The sequence below is a fragment of the Ochlerotatus camptorhynchus genome, unplaced genomic scaffold (assembly GCF_037179485.1).
Source record: "Ochlerotatus camptorhynchus isolate MF236.1 unplaced genomic scaffold, CSIRO-AGI_Acam_v1.1 ptg001071l, whole genome shotgun sequence".
NCBI classification, from domain to species: Eukaryota; Metazoa; Arthropoda; class Insecta; order Diptera; family Culicidae; genus Ochlerotatus; species Ochlerotatus camptorhynchus.
The window spans coordinates 4,686-22,245 of record NW_027041477.1 but is presented as its reverse complement, the minus strand read 5'-3'; the positions used below and the strand labels follow the sequence as shown (position 1 = coordinate 22,245).

The 17,560-nt window shown below is 44.1% G+C and overlaps 1 protein-coding gene across 1 annotated transcript; it reads left to right on the top strand.

The window, feature by feature from the left end:
- The first annotated feature begins 1,698 nt into the window (after positions 1–1,698).
- Positions 1,699–4,404, top strand: LOC135716025 (uncharacterized). The gene is made up of 3 exons (XM_065238888.1): positions 1,699–1,960; positions 3,092–3,552; positions 3,625–4,404. Exons 1-3 carry the CDS (start codon positions 1,699–1,701, stop codon positions 4,402–4,404), a joined length of 1,503 nt encoding a protein of 500 aa, XP_065094960.1.
- The last annotated feature ends 13,156 nt before the right edge of the window (positions 4,405–17,560 follow it).

Sequence of the window (17,560 nt, the reverse complement as noted above, 5' to 3'; positions counted from 1 at the left end):
GGATGGCTTTCTGAATTTCCATTCCGAGTCGGAATCCACGAGAGCAAGATCTACCGAACCATCGACCAAGACGAAACCTTCCGGTGCTGCATCCATGGAGCATCGTGCAGTGTGCAAAGGAACGTGTCCATCCGTAGCGAAGTGCAAGAGGTTCGAGGAGTTCAGCTACGATTCCAAGTGGGCAACCGTGAAGGAGTGTAAGTTATGCCGGAAATGCCTGCCAAAGCATAACGGATCATGTAAGCAGTCCAAACCTTGTGGAAAGAACGGATGCGAGTTTCTTCATCACCCTCTGCTTCATAACACGCAGAAACATGAAGCTCCGAGAACGCCAACGCCGATGGCAGCAACACCCAACAGCACCCAACCAGAGACGAGAAGGACGGATCATAGCTACAACGTTCACCAGGGTCAATCGGAGATCCTGTTTAGAATCGTTCCGGTTATGCTTTATGGGCCAACGAAGACGATACGCACCTACGCGTTTGTAGATGATGGGTCTGAGCTCACACTAATAGAACAGAGCCTGTCCGATGAGTTGGGTGTGCAGGGACCGACGAAATCACTGTGCTTGAAGTGGACCGGTGGAACGCAGAAGATGGAGAACCAGTCGCAGCAGATCAACCTGCAAATTTCCGGCGTGTACAGTTCGAAGAAGTACGAGCTGTCAGGTGTCTACATGATGTCCTCCCTGCAAATTCGTCCGCAAACGTTGCTGCTTGCGGAGATCCAGAGGAAGTACCCGTATTTAGCAGGGTTGCCACTCGAGTCGTACCACGACGTCAGTCCTCGTATTCTCATCGGTCTGAAACACGCTAGACTTGGCCATGCCATCAAGAGTCGGGAAGGTAAGGACCACGAGCCCATAGCAGTGAAGACGCGCCTAGGGTGGATGGTCTTTGGAAATTGTGCCGGCAAGGAGGAAGGTACGCGGTATGTGAACTACCACAGCGTGCAAACCTGCGAGTGCAACCGAGATCCGGACGAGGACCTACATAAAATTGTGAAATCTCATTTCTCGTCCGACAGCCTTGGAGTTGTAAAACCGGACAAGTTGCTAGTCTCGCATCAGGATCAACGGGCACAAATGCTTCTAGAAACTCTCACTCGTCGTACAGCTGATCGTTACGAATCTGGCCTCCTTTGGAAGCGCGATAATGTCCGACTTCCGGACAGTGAACCAATGGCGCTGAAGCGGTGGAGATGCTTGGATAATCGTATGACGAAAGATCCCGTGCTAGCCGAGGCGCTGAAGGCGAAGATCGACGACCACGTAAGGAAAGGCTACGTAAGGAAGTTGACAGTGGAAGAGCTGCAAACACCACGATCCCAAGTGTGGTACCTCCCGATTTTCCCGGTCGTTAACCCGAATAATCCGAGCAAAATGAGACTTGTGTGGGATGCAGCAGCCACCGTCCATGGAGTATCGCTCAATTCCGTCCTGCTCAAGGGCCCTGACCAGCTGACGTCTCTTCTTTCCGTGCTGGTGCAATTCCGAGAGTTTCGGGTGGCAGTTTCTGGTGACATTCGTGAGTGTTTCACCAGGTGAAGATGCGAGAAAATGACCAGCATTGCCAACGTATCTCCTGGAAGGACGACGACCAAGCGACGGAGCCGAGTGTCTACGTAGTGCAGGTGATGACTTTCGGTGCTTGTTGCTCACCAAGTACTGCACAATATGTGAAAAATAGTAACGCTATGCAGTTCGATCGGGATCATCCGGAAGCTGTCATTGCAATTGTCAAACGGCACTATGTGGATCATATGCTTGTGAGCATGGAGTCCGCAGAGGAAGCAATTCAGCTTGTACAGGACGTGAAAAGGATTCACGCATCGGCCGGTTTCGAGATGCGGAACTGGATATCGAAGTCACGTAGCGTCTTGGCGGCGGTGAGTGAGGAAACGACGAAGGAGGAAAGTCTCGGCATCGGCGAAGAAAGCATCACCGAGAAAGTTCTTGGCATGTGGTTTTTTTTTTTTTTTTTTACTTTACTTAAGAGATTTTTAGCCTTAGGCTAGTTCATCTCTTATTGGCATGTGGTGGGATACCTCAAAGGACTGCTTCACCTACAAGGTCTCCGCGCGATACGATGAGGAGCTCATATCAGGAAACCATCAGCCAACCAAAAGGGAAGTTCTACGCACTCTAATGATGGTATTCGATCCATTGGGACTCATCGCGCACGTGTTAATGTTCTTGAAGACGTTGCTCCAGGAGATCTGGCGAACGCCGGTTGGTTGGGATGACCCGATCGAGGATTCGCAGTACGGCAAGTGGTTGGCATAGTTAGCGATCTTTCCGCAGATAGCAAACGTTGAAATACCACGCTGCTATCGAGTGCAAACACCTGGTGGATCAAGTACCGTAGTACAAATGCATACATTTGTTGATGCAAGCGAGAACGGGTTTGCTGCGACGATGTACCTACGATTCGAGAACGGCGATACCGTCGAATGCGCACTAGTTGGTGCTAAAACAAGAGTTGCACCGCTCAAGTTCTGCAAGCGGAAATCATCGGTGTGCGTTTTGCGGATACCATATCGAAATTACTCTCGATCAACGTCAGCCAGCGAACGTTCTGCAGAGACTCCAAAGATGTACTCTGTTGGCTGCGTTCAGATCACAGGCGGTACAGCCAGTTCGTGGCGTTCCGTGTCAGCGAAATCTTCGAGACGACGGATATCATCGAGAGGCGATGGGTGCCGACGAAACACAACGTTACTGACGAAGGAACGAAATGGAAACGAGCCCCCAACTTGTCAAATGACAGCCGCTGGTTCCGTGGACCAGAGTTCCTTCTCCTCAAAGAAGAAGATTGGCCTGTGAATCCGTTTCCTGGAAGAACTACCGAGGAGGATTTACGACCGCATCTGCTTCTGCACACCCAATCTAGTGATCCAGCAATTCATCCACCGAATTTCTCGAAGTGAACCGACCTGCTACGTGTAACGGCCTACGTACTGCGTTATATCAACAACCTGAAACGTTGCTGCTACGGACGACCGTGAGTGTCGGGACCGCTGAAAAGACAGGACTTCATCGATGCAGAAAATCATCTGTTTCGCCAGGCTCAATCTACCCCTTTCGCAGAAGAGGCAGCTATCCTCATGAAGAACCGTCTGTGGAAGGATCCAGCGAAAACGGTTCCCAGATCATGCCTGCTCTACCAGTGGTGTGCCTTTCTGGATGAAAATGACGTGCTGCGTGTCAAAGGTAGCACGAAGGCCTGTATATTAATCGATCGAGATGCAGCCGAGCCGGTGATTCTTCCCCGGTATCATCCTGTTACTCGCCTCATCATCTCTGCAGTACACGATAGATTCAATCATCAAAACCACGAGGCGGTGGTGAACGAGATACTGCAACGCTACCGTATTCCTCGCCTGAAAGCAGCGTACCATCAGATCCGGAAAGACTGTCAACAATGTGAAATCCTCCGCGCCAAGCCGCAGTCACCAGCAATGGCTGACCTTCCTCCAGCTCGCCTGGCCACCTTCACTCGTCCCTTCACCCACACGGGCGTGGACTACTTCGGTCCGATGATGCTATCGGTTGGAAGACGTACCGAGAAACGGTGGGGGGTTCTCGCCACTTGCTTAACCACTCGCGCCATCCATCTGTAGATCACTCACTCACTGACCACCGATTCCTGTGTAATGGCCATTCAGAACATCATAGCTAGAAGGGGTATACCTGCTGCAATCTATAGCGACCGTGGAACCAATTTTCGAGCTGCAAGCAAGGAGTTGCAGAGTGCAACAGAAAAACTCGACCACGATGCGCTAGCGAAGGAGTTCACGTCCAGCCACACTGAGTGGTCTTTCAACCCTCCCGTCACGCCTCACATGGGTGGAGCATGGGAGCGTTTGATTCAGAGTGTCAAGCAGAACCTCGAACGAATGCAGACGAGCAGGATCCCGACTCCCGAAGTACTGGAGAACACGTTGGTGGAGATCGAGAATATTGTTAACTCCCGTCCTCTGAGCAACGTACCAAGCGATGGTGACGATTTCCCGGTGTTGACGCTCAATCATTTTCTCTTGGGATCCGCCAACGGCTTGAGATCGTGGGCTCCTCTGGACGATAGCCCTGTCCTGCTTAGGAACTGCTGGAAGCAGCCGCAGATGATAGCGGATGCATTCTGGAAGCAGTGGGTTCGGGACTACCTGCGTACAATTACTCGTAGGACTAAGTGGTTCACACCGGTGAAGCCGATCACAGTTGGAGATCTGGTAATCATTGTGGATTCCAAGCTACCACGAAACTGCTGGCCAAAAGGCCGAGTGATTGCCACGTGTCCGGCTCTAGATGGTCAGGTAAGGTGGGCTATCGTGAAAACCGTATCGGGGAGCATCTACGAACGACCAGCGGTGTCTTTGGCTGTACTCGACGTAGGCGTTTGAGACAAATACGCGTCAGGAGGAGTCTTCGCGTATTCCGGGGGGAGTGTTGGTTACGCCCGCTTCAAATGTGTATCACGTACATCCACCACTGATCTACGCCACTGACGACTGAGTGCAACCACACCCATCGGCATACGAGGGATTTCCGCGCGATGAAAGGGATAAAGCGGACAGGGGTTGTGTACTGATGTTCACCTCCCGTCCCATCTGTAAACTGCCACTTCAGAGGAGCTATCTCCCCGTCACACACATACACACACAGTACACATAACGTCGCTGTCTATCCAAGATGTATCTCCGTGTAGGTACCACTTCAGTGTACAAGATATTATATGTATCACAGGTATAACTCCAGTACATCCCTCCCCAAATTAGGAATTCAAGTGTAGACTGTCTTAATGATCGATACCATTTATTCACACGTTATTCATTATAGCCTTAGTACAATGCAATGAAAATAATTACTGATACAAATGGAAGTCCTTGTACTTTTCCGGAGCATTCCTTTGTCTTCGGGGATGGTGCGTATCTTCTGATGACAATTTCCGACCTTGACTGGACTCTTCTTCTGAGTTGACTTGTATTTGATCCTCGGTTGTCTCGATATTAAAAGTTGACTGTGATTCGTCAGCTATCTCGGATTGGTGCATATGTACATCTGCATTAAGTGCTCGATTTTGTGACATATTCGATGCGAATTTTTTGACATGAGTCCGATTCCTCGCATACTCCTTCCCGGTTTCCTTAGATCTGACAGCAACATCGCTTCCTTGTACCTTGATAACATCAAATTCTTCTGAGTGGAAGTTCGGTTGAGTTGATCCTAACTTTAGATTTCGCATCAATACGGTGTCGCCAACGAGTAGGTGATTTTCCTTAGTATGTCTGGTTTCATTTGCATATTGCTTCTTTCGTTCTTTGCCTAAAGCGTCACGTTCTTCTGCTCCTTTAAAAAATATTCTATTAGGTTCCTGTACCGTAGGCAGATAGCTGATTAGTTCTCTGTTAAACATCATCTTAGCTGGTGACAGGCCCGTGGTCTCTTGAGGTGTCGAGTGATAGAACAACAAATACTCGTAGAGATCAATTTTCCAATCAGTTTGTTGTGCCGCACTGATTTTAATTCTTTTTTTCAAGTAACGATTTTGTCTTTTGACGGCTCCGTTACGTTCTGGCCAGTACGGTGTTGTCAAGTTTAGATGGATATTGTAGGAATCGCAAAATTTTCTTAGCTCCATGGCACGGAATTGAGGGCCATTATCAGTCGTTATCGATTGATGTACACCGAATTTGCTAAACATCTTCAAAAGTGCCATTATGACCATTGAAGATGTAGGGTGTTTCATTGGCTCAACCATAGTATACCGGGTTGTATAGCAAACTACTACTAACATCGAGTAGTTGTTAGGCAAACCTTCAATAAAATCCATTGCTAAATCCTGCCATGGCAGAGTTGGGAATCTTCGCGCCATAGGGCATGGTGGATCAGGTTTTGACATCATTGTACACTCTTTACATGTTTTCAAGACTTTCTCTACCAAAGCATCCAATCCTATAAAACAAAACAGTGTCGGTTAAGGTTCATGAATGTATTTATTGAAAGAAAACAAATCCTTACCAGGGAACCACAATCTCGATCTTAAATGTAATTTCATAGCTGTTGCACCCTGGTGACCTAAATGTGCTATCTCTGTGATTCTCTTTTGCAGAGCCGTGGGAATGACAATTCGGTCCCCTCGGAGAATCAAATGTCCATATAGAGAGAGTTGCTCTTTAATGCCTAGGGTCTTGTACTGAGCTGGAACGTTAGTCCAGTCACCTGATGTCAGCGCCTCACGAATTTCCTTCAAGCTGGCATCCTTTTCACTAGAATTCTTTTCAAATCCTGCTTACTAATTCTACATGGCTGCATATAAGATGTTATCTAGCTAACGACATCTGTCTCATATCTCACGGTATTCTGAGATGAACAGAGTCTCGAAAAAAAATCCGCGATATTCTTCTCTCCTGGTTCATATCGTGTTTCAAAATCGAAATTTTGGACGACGGTTTTGACCGTACTCGCTCAAACAAGTAGAAAAGTGGTTTACAGTCCGTGATCAGGATGAATTTAATTCCGTATAGATAGATGTATAATTTTTCCATTGCCCAAATAATACCAAGGCACTCTTTCTCAGTTTGACAATATTTGACTTCACATGGGGTTAAGCTTCGAGATATACATAACACTGACCTTATTTCATCCATCTCCTTCTGGGCCAGGACGGCTCCCAATCCATTAGGACCAGCGTCGGTTATCAAGAATATCGTATCGAGATGATTATAATATTTGAGCGTCCTTTTATCGGACACTGACCTATCAAGAAAGTAAATCGAAACATTAACCAAACTTCTAAAAAAAAAACAGTGCAACCTATACTAACGTTTTCAAATCTTCCAGTTCGTTTTGATGACATTGTCTCCAGCAGAACGGTGTCTCCTTATGTAGAAGCTGTCTCAAATTATGGGTGCGCAGAGATAAATTCTCGATGAACTTTCCGAAAAACTGTACTGTGCCCAAAAGTGAACGGAGTTCGCTTGTAGTTTGAGGAGCGCGCATGTCCAAAAAAGCTTTCATCTTGGTTTCTGTAAGGCTGACTCCTTATTTTAAACCCCAGAAATTCGACATTTGATGCTCTTAGAACTGTTTTTTTTTTTCATTTACTCTTAAGTTGAACTTTTTTAGTTTCTCCATGACTAACTTCAAAATTCGATCATGTTCTTGTACGGTAGACTGCTAATAAGACTGCCTTATTCGCTGCTCTTAGATCAACGCAAAGGTGAAGTTTTGCGTCGCTCTTTCGTACGGGCACTAACGGAGATACCCAACTGGTTGGATGTTCGACTTTCTCTATGATCTCTTGAGCAAGCAGTTCTTGTATTTGATGTTCAACTTCCGCTTCCATAGCGATCGGTAAACGATGGATTGGTTGACAAACTGGCGTAACAGTTGGATCAATGTGTATTTTTACCTGAACTCCTGGCACTTTTGGAAAAGGAGTAGATGTAGTCTGCTCAGAATTTGAAGTTGCGTGAACTTTATAACCAATTCTCAGGACGCCAAAGGCAAATGCTGTAGTCCTTGTACTTTTCCGGAGCATTCCTTTGTCTTCGGGGATGGTGCGTATCTTCTGATGACAATTTCCGACCTTGACTGGACTCTTCTTCTGAGTTGACTTGTATTTGATCCTCGGTTGTCTCGATATTAAAAGTTGACTGTGATTCGTCAGCTATCTCGGATTGGTGCATATGTACATCTGCATTAAGTGCTCGATTTTGTGACATATTCGATGCGAATTTTTTGACATGAGTCCGATTCCTCGCATACTCCTTCCCGGTTTCCTTAGATCTGACAGCAACATCGCTTCCTTGTACCTTGATAACATCAAATTCTTCTGAGTGGAAGTTCGGTTGAGTTGATCCTAACTTTAGATTTCGCATCAATACGGTGTCGCCAACGAGTAGGTGATTTTCCTTAGTATGTCTGGTTTCATTTGCATATTGCTTCTTTCGTTCTTTGCCTAAAGCGTCACGTTCTTCTGCTCCTTTAAAAAATATTCTATTAGGTTCCTGTACCGTAGGCAGATAGCTGATTAGTTCTCTGTTAAACATCATCTTAGCTGGTGACAGGCCCGTGGTCTCTTGAGGTGTCGAGTGATAGAACAACAAATACTCGTAGAGATCAATTTTCCAATCAGTTTGTTGTGCCGCACTGATTTTAATTCTTTTTTTCAAGTAACGATTTTGTCTTTTGACGGCTCCGTTACGTTCTGGCCAGTACGGTGTTGTCAAGTTTAGATGGATATTGTAGGAATCGCAAAATTTTCTTAGCTCCATGGCACGGAATTGAGGGCCATTATCAGTCGTTATCGATTGATGTACACCGAATTTGCTAAACATCTTCAAAAGTGCCATTATGACCATTGAAGATGTAGGGTGTTTCATTGGCTCAACCATAGTATACCGGGTTGTATAGCAAACTACTACTAACATCGAGTAGTTGTTAGGCAAACCTTCAATAAAATCCATTGCTAAATCCTGCCATGGCAGAGTTGGGAATCTTCGCGCCATAGGGCATGGTGGATCAGGTTTTGACATCATTGTACACTCTTTACATGTTTTCAAGACTTTCTCTACCAAAGCATCCAATCCTATAAAACAAAACAGTGTCGGTTAAGGTTCATGAATGTATTTATTGAAAGAAAACAAATCCTTACCAGGGAACCACAATCTCGATCTTAAATGTAATTTCATAGCTGTTGCACCCTGGTGACCTAAATGTGCTATCTCTGTGATTCTCTTTTGCAGAGCCGTGGGAATGACAATTCGGTCCCCTCGGAGAATCAAATGTCCATATAGAGAGAGTTGCTCTTTAATGCCTAGGGTCTTGTACTGAGCTGGAACGTTAGTCCAGTCACCTGATGTCAGCGCCTCACGAATTTCCTTCAAGCTGGCATCCTTTTCACTAGAATTCTTTTCAAATCCTGCTTACTAATTCTACATGGCTGCATATAAGATGTTATCTAGCTAACGACATCTGTCTCATATCTCACGGTATTCTGAGATGAACAGAGTCTCGAAAAAAAATCCGCGATATTCTTCTCTCCTGGTTCATATCGTGTTTCAAAATCGAAATTTTGGACGACGGTTTTGACCGTACTCGCTCAAACAAGTAGAAAAGTGGTTTACAGTCCGTGATCAGGATGAATTTAATTCCGTATAGATAGATGTATAATTTTTCCATTGCCCAAATAATACCAAGGCACTCTTTCTCAGTTTGACAATATTTGACTTCACATGGGGTTAAGCTTCGAGATATACATAACACTGACCTTATTTCATCCATCTCCTTCTGGGCCAGGACGGCTCCCAATCCATTAGGACCAGCGTCGGTTATCAAGAATATCGTATCGAGATGATTATAATATTTGAGCGTCCTTTTATCGGACACTGACCTATCAAGAAAGTAAATCGAAACATTAACCAAACTTCTAAAAAAAAAAACAGTGCAACCTATACTAACGTTTTCAAATCTTCCAGTTCGTTTTGATGACATTGTCTCCAGCAGAACGGTGTCTCCTTATGTAGAAGCTGTCTCAAATTATGGGTGCGCAGAGATAAATTCTCGATGAACTTTCCGAAAAACTGTACTGTGCCCAAAAGTGAACGGAGTTCGCTTGTAGTTTGAGGAGCGCGCATGTCCAAAAAAGCTTTCATCTTGGTTTCTGTAAGGCTGACTCCTTATTTTAAACCCCAGAAATTCGACATTTGATGCTCTTAGAACTGTTTTTTTTTTTTCATTTACTCTTAAGTTGAACTTTTTTAGTTTCTCCATGACTAACTTCAAAATTCGATCATGTTCTTGTACGGTAGACTGCTAATAAGACTGCCTTATTCGCTGCTCTTAGATCAACGCAAAGGTGAAGTTTTGCGTCGCTCTTTCGTACGGGCACTAACGGAGATACCCAACTGGTTGGATGTTCGACTTTCTCTATGATCTCTTGAGCAAGCAGTTCTTGTATTTGATGTTCAACTTCCGCTTCCATAGCGATCGGTAAACGATGGATTGGTTGACAAACTGGCGTAACAGTTGGATCAATGTGTATTTTTACCTGAACTCCTGGCACTTTTGGAAAAGGAGTAGATGTAGTCTGCTCAGAATTTGAAGTTGCGTGAACTTTATAACCAATTCTCAGGACGCCAAAGGCAAATGCTGTAGGTTTTGATAGAAGATTTGTTTGTCCGTTAGGAGAGACAAGGACATAAGCCCATACCCCATGTTCTTCGCCTGGTATCTTTATTTCAGTTTCAAAAGCTCTGCTAAACAAACTAGTGTCTGATGATCCATAGCCCTGATTTGTTTACTTTCTTCAATAGCTTCTCGGTCGTTGATGATTTTGGCACCTGTTCGTTTTAACTCTCCATAAGTCCTCTGAGTAACGATGTTCGGTGGTGAACCAGAATCGACCAGCATTTGGACTTCCTCGCCTCCAACTTCAAATGCCAAAGTATCGCTTTTCTCTGCTGCATTTACGCAATACAATCCTTTCTTGAACGACACTTTCTGTCTTTTCGAAGGTTGGTGGGTGTCCTTTTCATTCCACTTGCGCTTCTTTGGACAACATATTTTGAAATGATCCATTTCTCCACAACTATGACATTTCACTCTATTTGCTGGACATATGTTCTTATCACGTGCTTACCTGACTTGTTGATTGGCTGCACGCGTTGCACGTGTTCCAGTTGCACGTTTTTCAAATTTAAGTAAGTCTTACTTTGAACCTGAATGCCTTCCATCGCTTTGCCAAGCTGTAAAATTTCCTCGAAAGTCTTTTCGTCAGCCAGTAATTTCTCACGGAATTCATGAGAGATACAACCTTCAATTATCTGATCGATCGTAGCATCGTTTACATCAGCAAATTCACATCTGTTAGCCTGTTCTCGCAAGCTTTTTTTTATTTTTTTTTTTTTATTATAGAGATTTTTAGCCATAGGCTAGTTTATGTTCTCGCAAGCGATTAACGAAGTCACCAAATGATTCGCTCTCTTCTTGCTTAATGCTACGCAACAAATGCCGCTCATATCGCTTGTTAGTTGTAGGCGCAAAATACTTGTCAAGTGAAAGGATGATTGACGAATACTTGTCTACCCGTTGGATTTCGATCCCAATTTCATTCCTCTCTGTGACGGTTACTTCATAGTGAACTATTCTATCGTACTGATCTTGCAGGTCAATACCTCCGAGAACCAGCAAAAGGTCACATTTATCTTCTTCCTCAGTTATCTTGTCCAGTTTCAAGTAACGCCCCAAAACGCGTTTCCATTTAAGCCAACCAGTGCGAGCGTGTGTGTTCTGTTACAAAAAGAAGTTACACAATTTATTTATTTCATTTAATTGTTCGTTATTTTTGTATTTATTTTATCACCTATCACACGATCCTGCATGTGCTATCCACATACATAGCGTGTGCTACCCATACGACAACCTGCATGTGCTCCCCACATGTATTTCATGTGCCACCCACACGATGGCTTATCTATATGTGCTACCCACATACTTTGTGTGCTACCCACACATTCTATCCACATATTCTATCCACCTTGCATCTATCATTAGCTACCTACATGCCTCAAATATGCTGCCCATATTTGATCATCATACTCATCACTTATTGTTTTAGAATCATAGTATTTTTATTTTCAACAAAAATAAATAAATAAACAAAAACAGAAAATGTATGCGCACATTGTTGGTGCCACTACACCGCGATAGTAAAACTTCTTCTTTGGTAAAACCATCAGTATGTTACCTTAAAAAAAAGAAAAAGAAAAAAACATGCGTTGCTAAATCAGCAGTATCGTTATGTTGCTCTGTACAATACAAGCAATACATAAACCGAAAACAAGCTCCACAAAATAACAACAACTCCAAAAAGCATCACACGCGTCGTTTCTTCACGAACGCTCTTCAGCTTTCCAATAGTTTGTAGGGCAGACACCAATGTCATTTTTAATTTGATTACGATGGCAGCTGCAAAAACGTGAAACACATCACTGAATAAAAAAAAACAGCTACACCAACACAACGCAAACAAAAACTAACACGCCGAAAGGTCACAGTTTACTTTTCCAACCAAAAGTTAACCTAACACGATTCACTCTGAACATCCGGAATAGCGCTCTGCCCTTTGCACTTATGGACGCCTTTTCTTTCGCATGCACGCAATTTTTTTTTATTTTGCATATATATTTATTATTTCCACGCTTATCCAACAATTAATTATGTTTTCCTGGGTTATTATCTCTCACAGTACGGTATTATTTGTGCAGTTTCGGCAATTTATTCCCCTAAACTCAGCAATTTTTATCGTCGTCGCCATTTGTACTGATGTTCACCTCCCGTCCCATCTGTAAACTGCCGCTTCAGAGGAGCTATCTCCCCGTCACACTCATACACACACAGTACACATAACGTCGCTGTCTATCCAAGATGTATCTACGTGTAGGTACCACTTCAGTGTACAAGATATTATATGTATCACAGGTATAACTCCAGTACAGGTTGTAAACAACGAAAACAATAGAGAAGTAAAATCGATAGTTGGCAGACGCCGAACAGGAAAGTTTCCTCGTCATTAAAAAAATACTTATAAATCTACTTATTAAACTATACCTAGGTGAGCTTATCATAATTAAAATCTAAAATATAATCCTAAACATAAACATTTAAATAGGTTCCTACGGCTAAACAAATACTTATAACTACAAGCAATTCTGCTGTTACCGTTAGTAGGTGAGGCTTTGTACCAAAGCCAAGGATTTATGCTTAAACTACAGATTTACTAAACTACGAGGATTATTGGATTATATAATATATATATTAGTTAAACAGCGAAAATCACTAAAAGTAAGCCTTAAATGCCACTTATCCTTGGTTAGCTTAACATAACTGAATATTCACAGAAATTTTATTCCTCTCGTTTGCTGAAATACAAATCGAAGTTAATGGAATCTGATTTATCCCCGCTCTGACCAACAAACTGTGTAAAATAACAAGTAATTCTATAAACATTGATCCGAAACGATTTGTAAATCTGTGTGGAACTACTCACATATAAGAAAGTTCTTTAAACTTATGCAAACTAGAAAAAATTGAGCAACAGTTGTAATCGAGCACGCCAAGCTGTTTACTCAGATGTTTCTTTATATGTTTTCAATGCGTTATTTTATTAAGTATATTGCAAATGTATAATAGTAAGTATTTGTCTTCAAACATCTATGTTGACTAAGTTTTCTAGATAATAGTATAAAAATGACAAAAACGACTACCTTGTTCGGTATTTTTCTTACAGTTTTCGAACTGTTCTGTTAAGCATTCCGCTAACAACCCAATTTCATTACTCCATTATAATTTAAACATTATAATTTAAACAATTATAATTTTATTATAATTTAAACAATTTATAATATTATAATTTAATTATTATTAAATTATAATTTTAACAATTTTATATTTAAACAATTTTATAATTTAAACAATTATAATTATAATTTATAATTTATGATATAATTTCCGTTCATCACGAATACCGATCTGTTCGCGAGCATGTCAAGTCGCGGTTCCAAGTCCGATGGTAGCAAGAGTGCACAGCCCAAACCCGTAGAAAGTGGTGTGGTTAGTGACAGTGATACGGAGAATGGTGGTGATGGTAGTGATGTTGTGGTAGTGGTGGATGAGACGGAGAAGACCGTCGATGGTCAAACACGTAGAAGCTGTGGTGGACCTGATACCGACGAAATGGTACAATGCGATGGATGGCATCATTACGATTGTGTTGGAGTAACCGATGAAGTTGTCAACCAGAGCTGGAGTTGTACCAACTGCAAGACCGCAAAATGGATCCAGCGAACTACGACAACTTCAGGCAAACAATCAACACCGAAGGATACCAGAAAGGAACTAAATCTAAACGTACGTCGTTCGTTAAGGAAGTTACAGCAACTACGCCTGTTCGTGCATCTAGTGGTAAATTTAAATCCACTCACTCCGAGCCTGCGGTTCTATCCGGATTCATGCCAGTTCCAGAACCAAGTGGATCAAAAAAGCCTTCAAGCAAACCACCGTTGAAGGAACCAGATCCCATTCCTCAACCGAATATTAGAATGGGCAAATGGAAGGAGAAACTTTTCGTGCCATCAGTGGAAGGACTGCCCGAAATTGAGTTGGTGGAGAAGGCGTTTTCAGAAGTTTCGTGCTCCTCGTCGCAGAGATCCGCTCGGAACCGTACCAAGTTGCAGCTACTGAGGCTGCAGGAAGAAAAGGAGTTCGAAGAACGGCAAACAGAGCGACGCAAACAGCAAGAAAAGGAGGAAGCAGAACGTCGACGGGTAGCTGAACACGAAGAAGCAGAAAAGCACAAAGAATTCCTAGCCAAGAAGTATAAGATTCTGGAGGACTTGGCTAGTGAAAAGGGGCCAAAACGGAGTTCCAGTTCTACCATGTCACGAAGTCGGGTGGAAGAATGGGTGAAAACTGCGAGTCGTACACAGTCAAAGACAGCCGAGCCTGCACTTGATTCTAAGGCTCAGGAACAGCTTCGTCTACAAAAACAACGACAACAGCAGTTACAGCAGGAGCGGCTGCGGCAGCAAGATCATCAACAGTTGCAGAGAGAAGTTAATTTAAGGCAGTACCAACAACAACAACAACCTCAACAACAGCTGCAACAGGAGAAACTTCTGCGAGAGCAACTGCAACAGTTGCAAAAAGAGGAGGACCACGTCAACCAATTGTGGGAAGAGCAGTTGAAGCAGGAAACACGTCTACTCGACCAACAACTAGCAAATCGTAGCCAATTTGGAAATCCGGTACCTTCGAGACAGATTCCAACACTGCAACCTACGACTGCACTGGCAAATCGTGCATCGGGTAATCCCTATCGAGATTCGATGCGTGGTCAATCAGGACACTTCAGTTCAGGAACTTTGCCGCAGTCAACGCAAGTTCAACCCGAAGCAAATCATCCAAGCAACTCAAGTGTGGATACAAATCGATCAGCTCGCAATCCAGCGCGTGCTACACGCCCTCAAAGATCATCGAGAAACTGCAGCGCGTCAGCAAACTACCACCGAATATCAAGCTAAGTTGGGCTCAACACCGGAAAACGCACCTGACGGTCAACCTGGTGACCTTTAGCGAATGGGTCTATACTCTAGCGGAAGCAGCAATTTCAGTAACGTTTCCTACAATACCACTAGAAACAATGCCTGACCGGAACGATATTCGTCGAAGCAAAAAGGGAGACACCTCTCTTAATGCGCATTCCGAGACAACAGTTCATCACGACACGAAATCAAATACGGTTCCGAAGGCGGCAGTGGATCCTGCTCCAACACCAGTCAAGGAGGTGTTCCTAGTATGCAAAGAGAACTGCAAATCTGTGGACAAGTGCAAACGTTTTCTAGAATTTTCCAGGGAATCCAGATAAGCCGTAGTGAGGGAGTGTGGACTTTGCCGCACATGTCTTCGACAACACAAGGGAAACTGCAAGGCCAAACCATGCGGCAAGGACGGATGCGCATAGAGACATCGTGAACTACTACATAATTACCACAAAGAAAAGAAAACAACTCTGAGCGGAAATCAACAGTCGTCCCAACCTGAAGCTGGTAGCTCTGGACATGGTTGCAACATACATCAGACAACATCAAGCTATGTGCTGTTTCACTATCTTCCGGTAGTGCTTTCAAGACCTGAAAAGGAGATACATACCTATGCCTTTTTGTACGAAGGCTCTGCACTGACGCTACTGGATCAAGAATTGGCTGACGAGCTGAAGTTAAATGGAACCTCGAGTCCACACTGCCTTCGTTGGACCGGAGGAACTCAACGCTACGAGAATTTCAAAGTTTCAACAAGACATCACGAAGCAAAGAAATTCCATCTGGAGGATGTGCGAACAGTAAAAGAACTAAAGCTGCCACTCAAAACTCTAGATTTTGATGAGCTAGTACGTTTGTATCCTCACCTTAAAGGACTGCCTATCGAGTCATACCACAACGCTCGTCCACGCATCCTGATAGGAATGAAGCATGCTCAGCTGGGATTGACGCTGAAGAGCCGTGAAGGAGAGTTAGGTCAACCGATCGCGATGAAGACCCTGCTGGGATGGACTGTTTGTGAAGGATTGTGTACTGGAGAGACGCCAAATATGTTTCATTACACGTTCCACGTACGCTCGTGCAACGAAAAATTCGATGAAGATCTACATCTAGCCATGAAGGAGTACTTTTCCCTTGATAGTCTCGGGGTCCTTCTATCGTCCGAAGATGAGCCCATTTACTTCTACAGTCCCGTACACGTTTCAACGGTGGGCGTTACGAAACAGGCTCACTTTGGCGATATGAAGACATCCGTCTGCCCGATAGCCGAGAAATGGAGCTACGTCAACATCAGTTCTTGGAAAAAAGAATGGCGAACGATCAGCAGCTTGCGGAAATACTGCAGCAGAAGATCACCGACTACAAAGCGAAAGGATACGTTCGAAAACTTTCTGACGATGAAGTTCAGCAGCAATCCGCATACACATGGTTTCTGCCCATATTCTCAGTCTCAAATTCAATCAAATCTGGAAAAGTGAGGATAGTGTGGGACGCCGCAGCCAATGCTCACGGAAAGTCTCTGAATTCTGCTCTATTGAAAGGAACTGATCTAATTTCGTCTCTTCTCGCGATTCTGCTTCGGTTTCACCTGCATCTTATTGCAGTAACTGGAGACATCCATGAAATGTTTCATCAGGTGCTGATTCGCGAAGAAGATCAACGGTACCAGTGTTTCTTTTGGACGGATGAAGATGGCAATCTCATGGTGTACGCAATGAAAGTCATGACGTTCGGGGCGTGCTGTTCTCCGAGTAGCGCGCAGTACGTGAAGAACGCGGAACGCTTCAAAAGTGACTACCCAGCTGCATACGAAGCCATTACGAAGTCACACTATGTCGATGACATGTTGATCAGCGTTGCATCCGAGAAAGAAGCAATTCAGACAACGATGGACGTCAGACACTTTCACGCACAAGGCGGGTTCGAGATCAGGAACTGGATCAGCAATTCCAGGTGGGTAACTTTGGCGCTGCAAGAAGGAAACACGGAGGAGAAAAGTCTTGATCTGTCGGATTCAGAGTTACCGAGATTCTGGAAGTTACAGAAACACACTACGTACCAAGCAGACTAAACGTAGCGGGTGACGCTACAAAGTGGGACGTGCATCCTGATCTATCTGTTGAGAGCAAGTGGTATTTTAACGGACCTATCTTTCTCTGGTGAACCGAAGACAAGTGGCCGCAATCTGCAATCTGGAACGAATCAACAGACGCCGAGCTTATAGCAAGCCTTTCAACCCACTACACTCTTCCTGAACCGATCGTCTGCGCTGCGGACTGCTCCAGCTGGGAACGAATGAGAAACGTAGTCGCGTAGATTCAACGGATCATATAAAACTGCCGTCTCAAGCAACAGAAGCTGCCAACTAAAACGGAACCACTCACTGAAAGTGAATTGGGCACAGCTGAAGCGTATCTGATCCGCATTGCACAGCAAGATGGCTATCCTGAGGAAC

What these genes read in the sequence shown, in the direction of transcription:
- LOC135716025 (XM_065238888.1), top strand. Translation starts at nt 1,699, where the DNA reads ATGCAGTTCGATCGGGATCATCCGGAAGCTGTCATTGCAATTGTCAAA. An exon ending in CATCACCGAGAAAGTTCTTG is followed by an intron (nt 1,961 to 3,091) that starts GCATGTGGTTTT and finishes CCCCTTTCGCAG; the next exon opens with AAGAGGCAGCTATCCTCATG. An exon ending in TCGGTCCGATGATGCTATCG is followed by an intron (nt 3,553 to 3,624) that starts GTTGGAAGACGT and finishes ATCCATCTGTAG; the next exon opens with ATCACTCACTCACTGACCAC.